This window comes from Vanrija pseudolonga, chromosome 5 (assembly GCF_020906515.1).
Source record: "Vanrija pseudolonga chromosome 5, complete sequence".
In the NCBI taxonomy this organism is placed as follows: domain Eukaryota; kingdom Fungi; phylum Basidiomycota; class Tremellomycetes; order Trichosporonales; family Trichosporonaceae; genus Vanrija; species Vanrija pseudolonga.
This window is the reverse complement of record NC_085853.1, coordinates 2,588,531-2,606,152: the sequence shown is the minus strand read 5'-3', so window position 1 is coordinate 2,606,152 and position 17,622 is coordinate 2,588,531. Positions and strand designations below refer to the sequence as shown.

The following is a 17,622-nucleotide window of genomic DNA, read 5'->3' as shown; positions in this document are numbered from 1 at the left end:
CCCAGGCCTACTCTGGCAGCTCAAAGCTCAGCCGCAGCGGCGTGAACGCCGGCAGCGGCTCGAACCGCATCCCCATGTCCGACTCGTCGTCGCTGCTCTCGCTCGAGCTGTGGCCCATCGACAGGGCCGGCGTGACCCCCGCCTCGGAGGGCACATGGCTGCCGCGGTTCGTGAGCCTGTCACTTGCGGTGGTCCGCGTCGTGAGGCGCGAGTTGCGTGCCGAGCGGCGGTCAGGGGCATAACTTGGCGGCGGGGGCGAGAGGGCAGCGGCCGCCGCTGTGAGCTCGGTCGTGCTCCGCGTCGCAGCCCGGTTCGCCTGGCCCCACCGGCCGAGGTCGAACCCGCCTGCTGGGATCGGTGGGGGAGGGGGCATGCCACTCAGGATGTCGCTGATGCGGCTGCTCAGCCTGCCGTCCCGCCCACTCGCGACGCTGGATACCCCGCCCGCCCGCTCATTCGCCTTCGTGCTGCTCCGTGCGCTCGCGCTTGGGGGCAGCGCGGGCAGCGTCTTGCGTTTCGGGCTAGGGGAACCCACGCTCGTCGCCATGCTCTTCCTGCTCTCGCCGTCCGCGGACGAGTCGGTCTCAAACACGGAGTACTGACGCGCCGATTGGATGGGCCGTGCCGAAAGCCGCTTGTCGAGCTCGCGTGCTGCCTGGAGCGAGGTACGTGCTGACCCTGGCGCCGTCTTGAAGCTGTCCCGCTGGCTCTCGGTCGAACCGCGTGGGGAGGAGCCCTCGGCCATGAGGAAGTGCGCGCGCGGCTTGTCCAGGAAGACGTCGTCGCCCTCCTCCTCGTCCACGGGCACATGGAGAGCACTCCCGCCGTCGACTTCCGCTTCCGTGAGCACTTCTGTCCTGTCGCCGAGCTTGTGCAGCTTCTGCGGCGTCGAGGGCAGGGTGTGCGTCCCGGCAGTCCACATGCTTGGTGCGCCGGTGCCAAAGCTCACGACGCTGCCAAAGCTCCGGATCGTGTCGGCCTCGGACTTGCGAGGTCCACCGTCAATGTAGCTCAGCGGTGCGGAAATGCGTGGGCGTGCTGGCGTCGACAGGCGGCGGTACGCCCAGATGCCGTAGACGGTAAGCCAGACCGAGTACAGGAGGAGAAAGACGGAAGCGGTGATGCACAGGTTGGTGTCGCGCTTCCAGAGCGGCTCGCACGCTGCAATGTCAGCTCTGCCCTTCATCAGCGACCTACTCTTCTCCAGGTCGAGCGTGAAAGACGACGAGACCTTGTGCGTCGCCATCCACTGCAGGCCACAGTTGTGGACGATGAACTCCTTGGTGACATATCTTCGCACAATGTTGATAACGGCGAGCGGCAAGGTCAGCGGCACAGCGGCCGACGCGAGCGCGAGGCAGACGACGACGCGGCGCACCCGGGCGCTCTGCCGCGCCTTGAGGCCAAACCACCCCACGCCGAAGCCGATGAGCGCGAGGCCGATGAAAAAAATGGCCACTGGCGTGCTCCAGTTCTTGTACTCTCTCGACTCGAACATGCGGTAGGTGTCTGTGATCGTCAGCACCGCTTCCAATACGCCCGCCACACGCCACCACGCACCCCAGTCGCTCGCATGGTTGGTCCAGTACGCCTCGGCAAAGCCAAAGATGAGGACGACGAACGCCGCAAGCAGCGTCAGGACGGGAACGGCAATGCTGCAGATTGTCAGCCGGTTTTGCGCTACGCTCCGCTGCCGCTGCCCTACTCACCCCGCTCCCGCCGGCGGTGCTGGTATTCTCATGTCGGTGTCGTCGGTGTCGTCTCGAGTCAGTTGTTGGCGTGTAGTAGACGAATCCTCCGCATTGGAGAACAGATGAGTAAGTAAAGCGTAAACTGTGTTGCTGTTGGATGCATGTTGTGCAAGGGGGAGGAGGGGCCTGGCCCGAGAGCGTAAGCAGGCCGAGCCAGCAGCCAAGGCAGGTCGTTGTTGTCAAGGACTTCTTTGCTGACTGCCAGCCAGCCAGCCGAGGCAGGCAGGCAGGCAACAACCACCCCCGACACTCCCTCCCCCCTCCCCTGGGACCTGACGTCCCGTCTCACGCAACATATCGGGCCACGTTTTCGGCCCTCATTCCTACTGTGCGTCAACTTAAGCGGGCAGCAAAGGCCTCGACGCGTCGGAGCTAGCTGCGGGCACGCGTAGGAGGGTTTTCGTCGTGTGCATGCACACGAGTGTGTGTTTCGCCGAGGGCCCAACATTGCAAGTGGCGTCGAGATTGGGTACAAACAAGGTGACGAGGGACACGGCGAGGCGTTCGGAACAAGTTGGCAAGGTCCTGAAACACAACCCGTCACCACCTCGGTTTTCCTCTGCTCTCCCGCCCTTGTTGTTGCTTTGCTGTCCAGCCTCGCCCAGCCATTCTTGGTTGCTCACCCCCTCACCGCTGTGCAGGAATCACGCTACCAACTGGTAAGCTGCCCTCATGACGGTTGTAGCTCATCCCACGGGGCGGGGCTGTCGTGCTGTGCCAGCCGTGGTAGTGGCGGCTGGCAGGTACAAGTCACACACCTGGTAACACCATCTATGCATGTCTATGAGGTATGGTATTAGAGGGGGTATGGAGTTAAGATGCAGTGGTATGCAGTGATGAGGAGCTAATACGACTCGCCGAAGCGTCCTGTGCCGTCACCTAGGCCTCCTCCGCCGCCGGCTTGGGCTGCTCGGGCCGGAACCACAGGCCGAACACAAGCCCAGTGAAGAGGATAAAGCACGACACAAAGATGTACCCGTACTTGTATCCCTTCCAGTCGTCCTCGGTGCCGCCGGCAGAGCGCAGTCCACTCTGGATAGCAATGGCCGCGACGCCGCCGACCTGGAAGACGACGTTGGCGAACGAGCCGCCAATGCCAGCAAACTCGATAGGGAACGACTGGATCATAGTCGTGCTGGGGGTCAGTCGCGTACGCGCGTCTGACCTACTTAATCCCGACAAAGACGACCATGCAGCCGGCAGCACCAATGACGCCACCCGTGAAGATGACTACAGTCAGCCAGAACAAGCGAAGTCACGCACACTTCCAGTAGTCCACGCCCTTGCCGCCGCCGCTGAAAGCGACGAGCATGCTCCCGCCAAACGCGAGCAGCGAGGCGATCGGCTGCGCGAGGCGCGGCTTGCCGATAATGGCTGGGATGAACTGCGAGGCAAAGCCCACGGCGGTGGACGAAATGCCCCACGGCAGGAGGCGTACGGCCGTGAGGATCGCCGACTCGTGCAGCACGTCTTGCCAGTACGTTGCGAGGCCGAGCTGCATGCACGTGAACCCTGGGGTGGGGTGTCAGTGGTGATCTGCACTCGAGTCGTGCGCCACGCCACTTACATCCGAACGGAGCAAGCGCCTGCAAGATGAGAGGGCCAATGTTGGGGAAGTTCCAAATGTCATGAGGCAGCAGCGTGTACCCGCGCGGCATGCGCTGCTCGTACACGACAAACACGGGGAGTAACGCGGCCGACACGACGAGCGGGGCGATGAACTGAGCGCTCGACCAGCCAAACGTCGTGGCCTGGGTGAAGCTGAGGATGAAGCACACGAGCATGCCGCCGAGGAGGAACACGCCGCCGAGGTCCATGCGCTTCCACTTGTCCCCGCTCGACACGTTACCGGCGACCGCGCGGGTCTTGGGCAGCAGCCAGAAGGAGAGGATGGAGAACGGGATGACGAGGAACGAGGTGCTGGGACGTTAGGTTTCACGGCTGCCACGCCACATACAATCTAAACCACCAGCGCCACGACGCGAGCATGAAGACACCCGCGATAATGAGGGACAGGGTACTGGCAAGCGCGCCGGCCGTGCCGAAGAGTGCGAGCTTCTTGCCCTGCTCCTCGGGGTCGGGGTACATTTGGACTACCATCAGCCTCATCCTCACACAAGCCCCGCCAACCCACTGATCATGTTGATCGACGACGGGATGGTAAGCACCGCGAGCACACCCTTAAGCGCACGAAGGACGAAGAAAGCGTACTGGTTGTGCACGAACGAGATGGCGAGGTACAGGATCCCGCTGGTGAGAAAGCCGAAAGTGTACAGCCTGGCGGGGGAGTACAGGTCCGCCACACGGCCAGCGAACAGGAGCGTGCTGGCAAACGCGAGCGAGTACGTTCCGATCACCCACGGCGTGTTCCCGAGGCTGATGTGCAGGTCCTTTGCGATCGGCTCGGTGAGCAGCTGGCCCGCTGCCGCGCCGGACGCGTCGATGAACATGGACAGGCACTGGGGTCAGTCTTGCTGGGCTACTGGAAGGCGTACAAAGCAGAGGAGGAGGACCGACTTGCGTCCCTTCGGGAGTGCAGCGAGCTCGTTGGTCTCTTGAGCGAGGTCGAGGGTCAACTTGGTGGCCGACGCGGACTCGGTCACGACCTCTCCGCCGTGGTTGGGCGCGATGCCCAGCTCGACGGCGACGGGGTTGTCGTGAACGGGCTCGTTACCCGGCCCGCCCGGCGAAACTGTCGTTTGTTGGATGCTATTTTCCATCTATGGGGTATCAATGAGACTGAGAAGAGGTATGAGAGTGTATCACAAAGTCATGAGTGTTGTGAGCAAGACGTCGGTCGGCGTTGTGGCTGTTAAATACTTGTGGTTTGAGCTCGGATCGTCGGCTCCGCGAAGTGCCACTCTCGTCAGCCTGCGAGTCGCAAGACAGGCTTACCCGCAGCATTGCCCGCACCGCTGCATACACGTCTGCAACGCTCTCCGTCTCGGACTGTCCCATATCCGTCAGAGACGCAGCGTTATTGTTTCTTGGCAGTTTGGTCGCACCTCGGAAGGCGGTCTCTACTCGATAACGCTCGGATCCGAAAAAACGTGTGGCACCGCGCCGCAGCCGCACTCCGCCCGCCGAGACGCCGAGCAGCAACGACCGCCTCGCAGTACACGATGTCCGTGAATATCATCAGCTCATGCACAATTTGCCGAGATGGTCCAACACGATGCATTGTCCATTAGCTGCCTGGGCCGGCCTCATGTCCCGAGCCGGCTCCGGCGGCACTCTGCCGCTCCGCTCAGCTCGCCGCTCACTCATCGCCCATACGACCCCTGGTAGTAGCCCTGGGGATACGGGTACCCCTGCCCCGGCGCCGGCTGCTGCGCCTGTGAGGGTGCGGGTGCGGCATACTGGAGCTGGGGAGCAGTCTGGGAGCCGACAGCAGCGTACGGGTGGCCGCCGTCGTAGTATGGCTTCTGGGCGTACCCGCCCATCGGGGCCATGTTGTTGGTCAGGCCAGCCGCCGCCTCGCCGCTGTGGTAGTTGGGGTTCTTGCCCGTGCGCTGGTACATCATGTGGAAGACATAGAACCAGTAGCCCTGGCATGGTTAGCGCATATTGCCAAGACCGCCAGGACGACGACTCACGCAGTAGCACAGGCCGACAATGATGCCGACAATGGCGCCGTAGGTGAGGAACAGCGCCGCGCCGGCAATGGCGATGATGAGGCGGAGGATGGCGCCGACGAGTGCGCACCACTGCAGCACGTTGTATGACTTGGACTTGAGCGGGTACCTGCCCTTGACCGAGTATGTGATTGTGCTCCAGGATGCGACGATGGCAATGGAAAGCATGTACAGGTCGAGGAGGAGGCCGACGCCGTACGCCGCCTGGATGCCGACGTAGTCGGCCGCGATGCCGATCGCCAGGCCGTCGAGCGCGCAGGCGACGAGCGCGAGGAAGGCAAGGATGGTGGTAAAGGTCCTGCCGGGTTAGCTCTTGCCCAGCTGTGGCAGTTCTCACGGGTGCCCTCCCTTGTCCATGCAGGACATCTTGCGTGTCGGGTTGGGGTGGTACTGCTCCATTGTGTGTGGTGTTCAGAGCTCGGCGGGGGTGTGCTTAGATGCCCGTCGAGGCTCTCACGACTGTCAGTTCTTATAGCATAGCGCCCATGACGATCCTACACATCATCTGACCTCGAGCAGCCAGTAGCACGAGATGAGGTTAGTACATAGTGAACTTGGACGTGGGACGGCCAGACCCGCCCGAGCATGGGGTTGGCACTTGGACTCATTCCGGCAGTGCAGCCTGCACGGCCTTGCATCGCGATGGGCAGTGTCCAGTGCTAAGAATGGCTCAGGCTGGATCATATCGTACCTTCAGATGTCCAGCACACCTGGCGACTTGCCTCGACCTCCTGCAGCACTTACTGCGCAGGAGCCGAGCCGCCGAACAGTGATGCGGGTACCCCTAGCTAGTCGCGCCTCACCAGACCCACCCGCACCGCCCGAGGCCAATTGAGCAGACCCGGTGCCAAGGCCTGGTGGGCGCGGAAATAGTCCCTGGCCCAAGGTGGGCTGTGGCGGCGGAGCAGTGACGGCACAATCTGCTCAGCGGGCACATCTGGCCGCCATCCGCGCGCGGCCAGAGTCTATTTTGTGCAGTGTGTTTCGAGAAGACGGAGAGGCTAGATAAGTTTGAGTCGGTGCACGGCGGTGCTGTTGCGTCTAGGTGCACTGCCTGCGCGCTTCAGATAGCAGGTTGCTTGCTTCAACTGTGATCGGAAACTGCTAGTGGATCTGGTCGTCTGCCGCGGTTGTTTGTTAGACTCTTGAGTCTGTAGGCACTCTGCTGGCACAGAGTTAGTCTGGCTTGGCTCTCAGCCTGCTCGGTTCCAGACATGGCCATCGCGGCACTGTTGCTGCGCGCGCCACAAACATCAGCGCGCCACAGGTCCATCCATCCATATGCAGAGCCACTATCAACTCTTTTACTTCTCGTAGCCGACGCCGGCGCCGTACTTGTCCTGCTGGACCTTGCGGGTGTAGAGCAGGTGGAAGACGTACGTCATGTAGGAGGTGAAGATGATGTTGAAGATGATGCCGATGATGACGCTGGCGCCGCCGCCCTTGACGGCCGAGATGATGGAGATGACAATGTTGATGAGGCCGACGATGGGGAAGAGAATGCGGCCAACGTTGTAGAAGATGGGCTTGAGGGGGAGGGGGCGGTGGAGCGCGTACAGGATGGTCGCGACCGACGCGAGGACACTGAGGAAGGCCAGGATGAGGGAGAGGAAGAGCGAGATGATGGCGAGCGCCTTGAGGAGGCCGATATAGGCGTTGAGGCTAGAGTTGCCGTAGGAGTAGTACCCGTTGTCGTACGCGGCCCACGCGGCGAAGCCGGTACCAGCGAGGATGACGAGCACGACGTAGAGGACGGCGATGATGGTCGTGAGGACGCTGAAGGGGGGGTCAGTTGAGTCACAAGACGTCGCCGCCACGCCGGTGACTCACGGGTGCAGGCACTTGTCAGCAAGGGTGAGGCCCTCGCCGTAAGCACGCGTGGTGCTCGCCGCCGCGGGCGGGAACACGGGCGCGGCGCCACCGGCCTGGGGGTACACCGGCTGGACGTAGGGCTGGGCGGCGGGCTGCGCGGGGGCAGCGTACGGCGCGGCGTAGGGGGCCTGCTGCTGGGACATGGTAGTAACGAGTGTGGGTGGTGAAGTAGTGTGGGTAGTTGGGATAGAGTCGAACGTGGGGGGTCTGGTCTATCAAAGGCTCGCCTCGCCGCCTTTTAACTCCCTCGCGAGCGAGACGCCTTGTTTGCAGCTGCCGTCTGGCGTCTCAGCTGCCGTGGCGCTGGCTAGAGAGCACGACGAGCAGAGCACGACACCTACCGCGGGTCACTCTCACTAGGGGAAGCGGTGAGGGTGTGTTCGGGGGGGCTACCAGGCCGTCGCGGTGAGTCCTCTCCGATCGCTTGACGCGCGTCGAGAGATCTTCGCGTCGTCGCGGCACGCCGGGCACGGCTCGAGACGCGCGCCAGTGCCCACCACCGGCAGGTGCCTGCCCAGAAGAAAGAAAGTACGCTTCCGGTGCAGCTCCTGTGCAGCCTGTGCACCTCCTGCACCTGCATGCACGGCCTCGCACTGCCGTGCATGCCCCGGGTGACCTTGGGTGAAACGGTGGCACTGGGCCGTGCCGAAGAGACCCGGAGGATATGCTCCGAGCTGGCTTGTTGACACCCCGTGGCGCCAGGGGAACCGGCGCCAGATAGCGGGAGGCATGGCCGCGCGGGTGGAATGGCGACTGGCTTTATGCCAATTAAGCCACAACTGTCACTGGCTCGCCGCGCGTCGCGCCTTGCATGCTCTTGGCAAAGCTGGGTCAGGTCAGGTCGAGTCAGGTCGCGGTCTCGACCTCGCCTCGACGCGCACTGCTGTAAGGAGTGCCTTCTGTTCCTAATGAAAACAAGCCGACAAGGTTTGGGTGTTGTTTGCATCGGCCGGGGGTCGGACACGAACCGCCGCTTGGCACATCCTTCACCGGGAGTCACTGGCCGCGACACCGTACAAGTACACATCGGTTGTGGACACTTCACGGTCTCGACTCCCCACCTCATCAACATCTCCTGCATGCAATAACCCCTCCGGGTGACGACTACTATGAAAAATTACGGCCAATGTAAAGCCAAATGCGGTACGTAAGGGTTGGTTGAATGCGGCCGCAGGACACGGCACAATGCTCTCGCTCGTCTACGGGGCGGTGGGCCAGCCACGTGCGCCCGGTGTCTACTTGATGTACGCCTACGACCTGCGGCGGCGGACAAGGAACTTGCCTGGGCCGGGGAGGCCGCGGGTCTGGACGGTGAACGCGCACGGCGAGCTCGTTGTCGGCGGCGCGGTCGAGGTCGGGCTCGCGTGAGACGACGACGATGACGAGGCAGAGGAAGACGCCTCAGAGTGGGAAGACGACGGGGCGGATGTTGATGAGGCCGGCGTTGAGGTCGGCGAGGGGGTTGTCGAGGGTGAGGTCGAGGGTGTCGGCGAGGGCGTCGTTGAAGGCGCCTCTGACGATGTCGGCGAGGAGGTCGACGAAGCGGGCTCGGAGTGCGAGCTCGATGATGACGGCTCGGCCTGCGAGCTCGACGCCGACGACGACGGCGCTTCTGATGAAGCTGAGTGGCTAGCTTCGGTTGACGAAGAAGAGTGCGACTCGGAGCTGGAGGCGGCGGACGAAGTTGGGGCGATCGTAGTCGCTTCGACAGTGGTCGTCGGCTCGGCACTGCTCGTTGTCGTCGTCGGAGCGGCTGACGAAGTCGTCGACGAGCTGGTAGGGGCGGCTGACGACGACGATGGTGCCGACGACGGCGCGCCGCCAATAGGCTGGCATACACCGACGACGGCCGCAGTGTTGTCCGAGTTCATGAGCACATCCGGGCCGGGGTTGGGGAACAGGACGTCCTTGTTCTGCAGCGTGCTGCAGCCGTTGCCGACATTTGCGATAAAGTTTGCCGGGCGGGCGGAGAAGGGCGTGGCGCGTTTGGCGACGGTACCATCACCGTACGCGACATCGCGCTTCAACGCCGGCTCGGCATACTCTCCGATGCGGCGCTTGCGGCTTGCGCCGCCTGTAATGGTCACGGCCGCGCAGTTCATGTACATCTCGCGGTTTCCGATATTGTTGAACCACGTCCACGCGAAGACGGCATCGCCGGTCGGCGCGTCGGCCGGCACCGTAAAGTCAAAGTTGCCGCTGCCGAACACGGGGCAGTTGCCGATGATGCTCTGGACGACGGTGAACGTCTTGCCGCCGTCGTAGCTCAGCGAGGCCTGGCACGACCCGCCGCCGTGGAACGCCGTGCCGACAATGGTAAAGTTGTATGCGTGGCCCTGGGCAAACGTCGCTGTCACTGCGCCTTCTGGCGTGCCGAGCACATGGTTGTACCCCTTGCACGGGTAGTTCGAGCCATCGGCCGCGAGCGGGTTGGTCATCGACCAGTCGATGTTGGCCGGCTGCGTGTTCGGGTTGTACTTGGACAGGAAGGGCGCGGGGTACTGCATCTCCATGTGGGCGAGGGCGGGGACCGCGAGCGCCGACGCTGCCAGCAGCGTCGTGAGGGACAACATCGTGGTGGTGGTGTTGGTGCTGTGGGTGGGGAAAGGCTGGGGTCAGTGAATCGCTCGCGAGTCGTCAAGGTCGTTCGTAGAGGATTAGAGGTGGGGAGGGGCGGGGGGGTCGTAACGTCGAGGCCAGCTCGGTGGGACTAGGTGACTGTGACTCTTCCAGAGAATCGTGGGTGGAGAAGAGAAGAGGGGGAGGGGGGTTGGGTCAGTTTTGTTGCTGCTCGCTGGTGGTTCCAGCGGCGGCGGTGGTGCCGTGGCCACTGCCCACTAGGGGTGCAGTCTGGTGCTTACTGTTGGCCACTCATGTTCACTGTAGCCCAGCCCGCATTCCCCGACTGCGCCCAGCGCCAACATGAAGTCCTCAGGATCCAGGACGCCGCTGCACCATTGAGGTGAGATGGCTAGAAGTGCTTAGCCCAATGGCGGCGGTCAGTTTGCGCCAATGGCGCAAAAGGTGGGGTGGTGGCTCAGGAAAAAAAAAAGTCAGTCACGCCCTGGGTGGTGCCCGCGGGAGAGCAGCGGCGACTTGGCGTCTGGACGGGGTGTTTGCCCTAACTGGTGTTCTTTTGTCCTTGGACAGGCTGCGCAGTATGAGGTGCTTTGTCAGTGCGCTGACTGGAGAGAACAGGCACTCGACGAGGCCATGCGTGCAGCGTGCGTGCGCGCAAGGCGCATCTCGCATCGCCGACATTGCATCACGAAACTATCGCTATCAGCGACCCGCGAGTTGGGCAACGAAGCACGGCGACCAAACCTTGCATGAACCAGTGACTCGCTGTTAACGTCAGACAGCAGTGCCCACACGCGCACAACGCCCAGTTCCTGTCGATTGGCATGTTCCAGCGCGAAAACAAGCTTGATGGACGATGGCGGGCAACCGATCCTAGGATCCAGCCTGCGATCCTGGGGAGGCTCAAAGCCGCCCTACAGGCGTCATAATTAAGCGGATGAGCGCTGGATCTCGGGGACGGGCAGCGCTGCGACGTTCAGCGGAGAGCGAGCACGACGCACATACATAGGGCGCTGCATGCATGTTTCGGCGGGCTGGCATTGTTGGGTGGATGTTTGAGTGCTGCGAGCCAGCCAGCCATCTCTAGTGGTGTTTGGGTGACGCACCCACCCTGGGCGCTAAACAAACACTGACTTTTAATCTCCAGCAGCTAAGTACAGTTATATAGAGAAGAGACGGCGTCTACATAGAGCAATGTGGTAGATACAGAAGGGCGCTATATAGTACATAAGACGAGCCAGGGGTCGGACCTCTGGAGCCAAACCTCGACATACAGTGACTGCTTCGACGACTTGTCAAACCAAGGGGCGCCAGAATCTTATGCGCGCTTCGTCGGGTCGAATGATGTCGGTGGTCTGGTCGCTTGCCACGAGGCGAGCCAGCTCACAAGGCTGTCGAGGCAGGGCACCAGTCAACCTGGGCGGCATCTCTACCGACGCGAAGTCATCCCGCTCAAATCCTTCTTGTCAGTCAAGCTCTTGCTCTCCTACCCCAACTCACTGGTAATCGCTCCCTGCAGCCACTCATTATCAACCTCGCAATGGACCCGAAGGCGTGTAATGACCAGCTTGTCAAACGGTAACCCCTGCAAGTCAGCTTCGCCGAAACAACCGCACGCACCCTCCGATCTGAAGGCGGTTCGGGGTCCGAGACGGGCTGCACATCTGCCTCGACAACCGTGCCAAACTCGCGTTCTATCTGTGCCACGAGTTCAGCCATATCGGCGAGGAGCGGGCCCTGCACGTGAGGTGGGGATGCGGCAATCGCGATCCACATGCCGCGCAGGTGGCCGTCGAACAGCATGCGCTCCCATGCGCGACCGCCGTCGCCGTCGACGTCGTGCGGAGTCGTGAGGCACACGATGCCCCGGAGCCGGTGGTACAGCTTCTATGAGCAAGGGCGCTAACGGCTACACGCACCTCGTATCGAAGTAGACCCATTAGTTCATGCGCAAGGCCCGTCGCGAGGAGGAGGAGATGGCAGTTGTACTGAGATCGGTTGGACGAGTCTGAAGCTGCCGCCACCAGGCGGTCGACGTACCAAGAGTGGCAGTACACCGCCCTCGCCTCCTGAGAGTCGTACATGACTCGCAAGGCAGGGGTCACATATGTGCCATTTGGGAGCCCATACATTTCCCTGGTGATAACGACGAGGAAGTTAGTCGCCGACAAGACGACTCGAATCGCTGTCTGCACAGTGTTGAGGGTATCCGACGTCGCCTGCTGTGGCGAAAGTGCCTTTGCGGCGCTCACAAGGCCGTGGGAGTGGAGAATGAGCGCGAGCGCGAGGCGCAGCGCGGCAGAAACGCACGCCGCTTCCGCGGGGATGGCATCTCTCAAGTCCCCGGGTTGGCCTCTGCGGCTCAGTCGGGCGTGGACGAGCGCGAGGAGCGGGTTGGGAATAGTTTCCGGGGGAGGGAATTGCAGGTCGTCTTCTGAGAATGGCGGGGGAGGTGTGATGGGTCGTCGTTGGGACATCTCTGCTGGTGCTGTAGCGGGTAGATCAGTATTGAGCAAGGGGATGGTAAGAGGGATATGCAGAATACAGTCCCTCCTCTCAGAGGAAGTTTGAATCGGGCCTGGTGACAACTCGTACTTGAGTACTCTACTCGAGTTATGGGCTCGAGGAGTCGTGGGCGGGGAAGAGGCCGCAAAAGGTGAGACACTTTGTAATGGCCTGGCATCGACTCGACACGATCGATGCGGTCGAACCGCTTGGTAGTCTCACTGTGTCTTGTAACACTGTGGCGCCGATTGGACAAAGATGCCACCAGCTAGCTGGGTGCCGCATGGAGACATCCGCGGCATGTTGGCGCCCGCATCGACGATGGCCTTATCAATCTCCGTCTCCCGCATGCGTGTAGCTGTCCAGTACCCGCTCACACAGAGCATTGCACTCGTCAAGGATGTTTCCATGATGCGCGCTTACCACCACCCCAGGGACAGTCACATGCCGGCGGCTGGCAGCCGAAAGATGCCGCGCGCACCACCCAGTTGGCCGACCGACAACTTGGCCGCGGCGGCCGGGTCGGTCGTCGGGCTGTCGCTTTGCTTGGCCATCTCGGGCCCCACAAGCAACCACTGCTCTGTTGATATAAGTACGCGCCTTGCGATGGACGCAGCAGCAGCACCCCCAACGACGACAACATGGCACAGACCTGCAACGCGACCTGCTCCTCGGCCTGCACCGACCCCACGGCCACCTCGTGTCGCAGCGCCGCCCCGGCAACCACGGACGCGGGCGACGTGCCCCGCGGGCCCATCGCGCTCCCCTCCCATCCCTACTTCCTCGTGCCCGGGCGCGCGGCCGCGCCACTCCTGTACTCGGACACCCCGATCAGTTTCTGGGGCGGCATCAACTCGCACACGGGGCAGGTGATCGACGTGACCCACCCGCTCCGGGGCAAGAGGCTAGAGGGCAGCGTGCTCGCCATCCCGCGCGGGCGCGGCTCCTGCTCTGGCTCCCTCGTCCTCCTCGAGCTAGTGATCAAGGGCGTCGCACCCGCCGCGCTGCTGCTCGAAGAGCCCGACCAGATCCTCGCGCTGGGCGCGATTGTCGCCGAGGCCATCTTCGGGCTGCGCGTGCCCGTAGCCGTTCTGGGGGAACGCTTCGCGACGCTCCCGCGCACGGGCGACGTCGAGATCGACGACAACCGCCTCGTCATCAAGTCTGGCGGCGGAGGCTCCAGCCCCCGACGCATAGTCATCCCGCTTGGCCAGCCGACGGACGGCGTCAAGCTCTCCCCTGCCGACGAGGCGATGCTCGCCGGCTCGCATGGCGAGGGCGTCGCGCAGGCCATGGCGATCAACAAGGCCATCGCGGCGCTGTACGGCGCCGAGTCGTTCATCGACATCACGCAGGTGCACCTCGACGGCGTGTTCTACACTGGGCCAGCGGCGCTGCTGTTCGTGCAACACTTTGAGAAGATTGGCGCGCGCGTCGCGGTCCCGACGACGCTCAACGCCGTCAGCGTCGACCTGCGCCACTGGCGCGCGCTGGGCATCGACACGACCTTAGGCGAGGAGGGCACGAAACTCGCCGACGCGTACATCTCCATGGGCGGCGACGCAGCCAGCATGACGTGCGCGCCGTACCTCCTACCTTCTGCCCCTGGCGTCGGCGAGCAAGTCGCGTGGGGCGAGTCGAACGCGGTCCTCTTCTGCAACAGCATCCTTGGCGCCCGCACCCAGAAGTACCCCGACCTCCTGGACCTGTGTATCGCGCTGACAGGGCGCGCGCCCCTCGCTGGCGCGCACATCGAGGCGAACCGCGCGCCGACGCTCGCGCTCCGCGTCACCCCCGCTGTTAGGGACGTCGACGACCAGCTCCTCTGGCCGCTGGTAGGCTACCACCTCGGCAAGTCGGCCGGCACGCGCGTGCCGATCGTGTACGGCCTCGACGGGCGGAGCCCGCGCACGTCGGACCTCAAGGCGTTTGCCGCGGCGTTCGGCACGACGTCGTCCTCGCCCATGTTCCACATCGAGGGCGTGACGCCTGAAGCGCCTGTGGGCCGGTTCCCCCCGCCGAGCGACACGCGCGAGATCACCGTCGATGACCTGCGCGACGCGTGGCGCACGCTCAACACCGGCGCTGACGGCCCTACGCCCATCAGCGTCGTCGCGCTCGGCAACCCCCACTTTGCGCTCGACGAGTTCGAGCAGCTCGCCGAGCTGGTGAAGGGCCGCAAGGGCACAGCACGCGTTACTATCACTGCTGGCCGCGCGATCGTCGAGCAGGCAAAGGACGCAGGGTATCTCGCGCCGCTGGACGACTTTGGCGTCGAGATCGTCTACGACATGTGCTGGTGCATGGCGCCGCATGCTGGCGAGTCGCGCATGGTCACGGCCGAGGACAAGTTCCTCGTCACCAGCTCGGGCAAGTACGCGCACTACGGCCCAGGTATCCTCGGCCGGCCGGTGCTGCTTGCCAACCTCGCGGCGTGTGTCGACGCGGCCGTTTCGGGCACGATCGACGTCCGCCCGCCGGCGTGGCTTGGCGGGGCCGAGGTCGAGGTCGCGCAGTAAGCAACAACCTGTACACTATGCATTGCCTGCGTTTACAACTTTGCCTCCTTTGCCTTCTTCGACTTGGCCTTCTGCGCGTCAAAGAACTTCTGGAGATACTCTTTGTGCTCGTCCGTCTCCATCGTCTTGCTGATCACGGAAATCTCCCTGTCGTTAACCGAGTGCAGGTGTGCGCGGACCTCGGGCGAGCGGAGCAGGCTCTTGGAGACCGCGAACGACTGGCGCGAGAGGCCTTCGATCTGCTGCGCGACCTTTTCAACAACTGCCTCCTGGATGCCCTCCTTGGGCAGGATCTCGCGGAACAGGCCAGTGTACTCGAGCTCCTTGGGGCTGATGGTCTGCGAGAGCTGCAGTAGACGGGTGGTCATTGACGGGCCGAAGATGGGCGGGAAGGTGACCGACGAGCAGGCTTCGAGGTTGACGCCGATGCGCGAGAACGGCGTCGTGAAGGTCGCCTCGGGCGCAGCGTACACGAGGTCAAAGTAGGGGAGGGTGGTGACGGCGATGCCGAACGCGGGGCCTGGGGTGGGCGTGAGCACGCGAGTGTGGAAGGTGACGGGGGTCATGGGCAACAGTGTCAAGGTACCACACCCGACCATCCATCACGCAACTCACCTTGAAGGGCCGTCGCAATGAGCTTGGGGAAATCAATCAGCGTCGAGATGTACTCCTTGGCGCCGAGCAGGCCGGGCGAGTTGGGTGCCAGGCGGTCCGGGCCGGCGAGCACGGCGCCAGAGGAAAAGAAGCGCCCGTTGGCGGTGAGCACGACGGCCGAGATGTCCTTGTCGTCGCGGGCGAAGTGGAGGCCGTCGACGAGGTCGCGGTCTGCGTCGAGTCAGCGGGGGACTGCGGGAAACGCCGCTACGAGCAGGCGCCGCTACGAGCAGGAAAGGAAAGAACGGGCATGCTCCGCTCGCTCTCTGCGCGTTACACTACGCACACTTCTTCACCGTCATGCTGTTGAGGTTCTCGGGCGTGTTGAGCCGCAGCTCGAGGACGCCGGAGCGGTGGACGGTCGCGAGGACCTCTGTGAATTTCGGGAGACGGGCGGCTGCCATCGTGTCGTCTGCGTCGAGGGTGGGGCTGTCGTTACTTCGTGTGGACGTTCTTGATAAGTACTCTTTCGTGTCGAAGCGGCAGGACGGCAAGACGGAGCACGAGGTGGATGGTGTGAACGTCAAGTCGAAGTCGAGTGTCGTCGGTGACTCCGCCCGCTTTATAACCGGACATTGTGACTGACTGACCGGTGCCGGATGACCGAAGTCATCACCGACAAGGCATCAACGGCGACGGCGACGACAGCCGCGGCCGACGACGACGAGCGGAGACGAGCGGAACATGTGCTTATTCAGCATGAAACAGTGCTCTCTCTTGAATGCCTCGCATCGATGCATGCCTGCTCGGGCCGAGAGGAACGTGACGAGGCTTGACCCCCCACCGCCCCGCTCCCCCCACCCGTGCCCCCCCCCACTGCCTTCAAATCCTGCATGCTGCTGCCCTACAACACTACCACGCCGCGCCTGCGCCCAAGTTCTGCTCGATAGCCAGCTCGATGCCCTGCTCGACAGTACGCGGGGCCACGCCCTCGGGGTCGAACCGGTTAGGCGACGTCCAGTGTCCCTTGCCCCAGTGCGTCCTCCAGCCGGCGCCGAGGCCCGGCCCAGGTCCCTTGGCGACCGCAGCGGCCACGTCCTCGTCGGTAAACTTGCTCACTGTCGGCGCCTTGCCGTGCTTCTTCTCGAGCGCGGCGGCCAGCTGCGCGCCAGTAAACTCCGCCTCGACGACAGTGTACTTGCTCTCGAGCTTGGGCAGGGTGACGATCTGCGCGACCGCCGCGCCGATGTACGGCAGCGACGAGAAGGAGAACTTGGCGCTCAAGGCATCGCCGTACAGCGTGAGCTTGTTGTCGACGGCGTTGACGCCGAACCCGCCAAAGAACGAGTCCTCGAACAGGCCGTTGCGGATGGTCGTGACTGGCAGTCCCAGGTCCTCGGCCTTGCGCCGCAAGGCCGCCTTGGAGACAATGTACTGCTTGGCCGGGTCGACCTCCTCCTCGGCCGTCCAGTTGGCAGTGAACCACGAGGGGATGTAGGCCGTGAGTGCGGGCGTGAGGCTAGCCAGGGCGCGGAGGAAGGGCTCGCCGGCCGCCGTGCCGGGGGTCGAGACGCTGAGACGTGAGCATTGCGTGTTTCCGAGCCGCTGGAGCAGACTCACACGAGCACCTCGACTCCCTTCAGAGCGGCATGCACGTCCGCCTCGCTCGCCGCAGCCGGGTCGAGCACTCGCTTCTCGACGCCGGCAGGTACAGAGCTCGTGTCCGAGCTCGCACGGTGGAGGACGACGAGGCGAAGCTTGCCCGCCGCGTGCGCGGCCGCGAGCTGCGTGAGGAGGTTGGAGCCGAGGGTGCCGGTTGCGCCGAGTAGAGCGACTGTGCGGGATGGCATTGTGTGTGGTGTGTTGGTGGTGGTGGGTGGGGCAGGGGCTTTGACAGGAGCGAGCGCCGTTAAGTAGTCGTGTGTCGTGACGTCTGTTGTCGTGCTCGATGCCGCTCTTGTGGTGGATGTCGACCGACTGCTTACTCTATCCCTCTTCAAGTCGCTCCGTCAACGCGGCGTGATAACGCGCGATTTGCCAATTCCCTGCGTCGTCGGCGGCCTGACCGAACGGCGTCGCCGCGGGTTATCACCATGCCTTGCGCTGTCATCACTCGGGAGCCAGCGGTTCCCGGCGCTTAGGCTACGACGTCGGCGTTTGATGCAC

General features: G+C 63.3%; 9 protein-coding genes across 9 annotated transcripts; 1 reads left to right on the top strand and 8 right to left on the bottom strand.

The window, feature by feature from the left end:
* Positions 1-7: 7 nt before the first annotated feature.
* LOC62_05G007734 (uncharacterized protein) lies at positions 8-1,741 on the bottom strand (the record flags this gene model as incomplete). The annotated part of the gene is made up of 4 exons (XM_062774255.1): positions 8-1,161; positions 1,198-1,509; positions 1,561-1,655; positions 1,710-1,741. The coding sequence occupies 4 exons, from the start codon at positions 1,739-1,741 to the stop codon at positions 8-10; spliced, it is 1,593 nt and encodes a 530-aa protein (XP_062630239.1).
* Positions 1,742-2,630: 889 nt separating this feature from the next.
* Positions 2,631-4,471, bottom strand: SPBC1683.03c_3 (putative MFS-type transporterc; the record flags this gene model as incomplete). The annotated part of the gene is made up of 7 exons (XM_062774254.1): positions 2,631-2,886; positions 2,921-2,981; positions 3,015-3,263; positions 3,319-3,671; positions 3,709-3,844; positions 3,886-4,210; positions 4,247-4,471. 7 exons carry the CDS (start codon positions 4,469-4,471, stop codon positions 2,631-2,633), a joined length of 1,605 nt encoding a protein of 534 aa, XP_062630238.1.
* A 543-nt stretch (positions 4,472-5,014) lies between these two features.
* On the bottom strand, positions 5,015-5,785 carry LOC62_05G007732 (uncharacterized protein; the record flags this gene model as incomplete). The annotated part of the gene is made up of 3 exons (XM_062774253.1): positions 5,015-5,299; positions 5,348-5,684; positions 5,724-5,785. 3 exons carry the CDS (start codon positions 5,783-5,785, stop codon positions 5,015-5,017), a joined length of 684 nt encoding a protein of 227 aa, XP_062630237.1.
* A 905-nt stretch (positions 5,786-6,690) lies between these two features.
* On the bottom strand, positions 6,691-7,401 carry LOC62_05G007731 (uncharacterized protein; the record flags this gene model as incomplete). The annotated part of the gene is made up of 2 exons (XM_062774252.1): positions 6,691-7,162; positions 7,217-7,401. The coding sequence occupies 2 exons, from the start codon at positions 7,399-7,401 to the stop codon at positions 6,691-6,693; spliced, it is 657 nt and encodes a 218-aa protein (XP_062630236.1).
* Positions 7,402-8,508: 1,107 nt separating this feature from the next.
* On the bottom strand, positions 8,509-9,831 carry MACF1 (Microtubule-actin cross-linking factor 1, isoforms 1/2/3/5; the record flags this gene model as incomplete). The annotated part of the gene is made up of 1 exon (XM_062774251.1): positions 8,509-9,831. The coding sequence occupies one exon, from the start codon at positions 9,829-9,831 to the stop codon at positions 8,509-8,511; it is 1,323 nt and encodes a 440-aa protein (XP_062630235.1).
* Positions 9,832-10,767: 936 nt separating this feature from the next.
* LOC62_05G007729 (uncharacterized protein) lies at positions 10,768-12,315 on the bottom strand (the record flags this gene model as incomplete). The annotated part of the gene is made up of 4 exons (XM_062774250.1): positions 10,768-10,805; positions 11,339-11,423; positions 11,459-11,725; positions 11,758-12,315. The coding sequence occupies 4 exons, from the start codon at positions 12,313-12,315 to the stop codon at positions 10,768-10,770; spliced, it is 948 nt and encodes a 315-aa protein (XP_062630234.1).
* Positions 12,316-12,984: 669 nt separating this feature from the next.
* On the top strand, positions 12,985-14,862 carry MTH_1421 (putative protein; the record flags this gene model as incomplete). The annotated part of the gene is made up of 1 exon (XM_062774249.1): positions 12,985-14,862. The coding sequence occupies one exon, from the start codon at positions 12,985-12,987 to the stop codon at positions 14,860-14,862; it is 1,878 nt and encodes a 625-aa protein (XP_062630233.1).
* Positions 14,863-14,867: 5 nt separating this feature from the next.
* ECI2 (Enoyl-CoA delta isomerase 2, mitochondrial) lies at positions 14,868-16,039 on the bottom strand. Its single transcript, XM_062774248.1, has 3 exons — positions 15,803-16,039; positions 15,478-15,687; positions 14,868-15,382 (listed from the first exon to the last, which is right to left on the bottom strand). Exons 1-3 carry the CDS (start codon positions 15,918-15,920, stop codon positions 14,895-14,897), a joined length of 816 nt encoding a protein of 271 aa, XP_062630232.1. The 5' UTR covers positions 15,921-16,039; the 3' UTR covers positions 14,868-14,894.
* Positions 16,040-16,342: 303 nt separating this feature from the next.
* On the bottom strand, positions 16,343-17,410 carry IRL1 (Isoflavone reductase IRL1). The gene is made up of 2 exons (XM_062774247.1): positions 17,077-17,410; positions 16,343-17,029 (listed from the first exon to the last, which is right to left on the bottom strand). The coding sequence occupies exons 1-2, from the start codon at positions 17,304-17,306 to the stop codon at positions 16,369-16,371; spliced, it is 891 nt and encodes a 296-aa protein (XP_062630231.1). The 5' UTR covers positions 17,307-17,410; the 3' UTR covers positions 16,343-16,368.
* Positions 17,411-17,622: the final 212 nt, after the last annotated feature.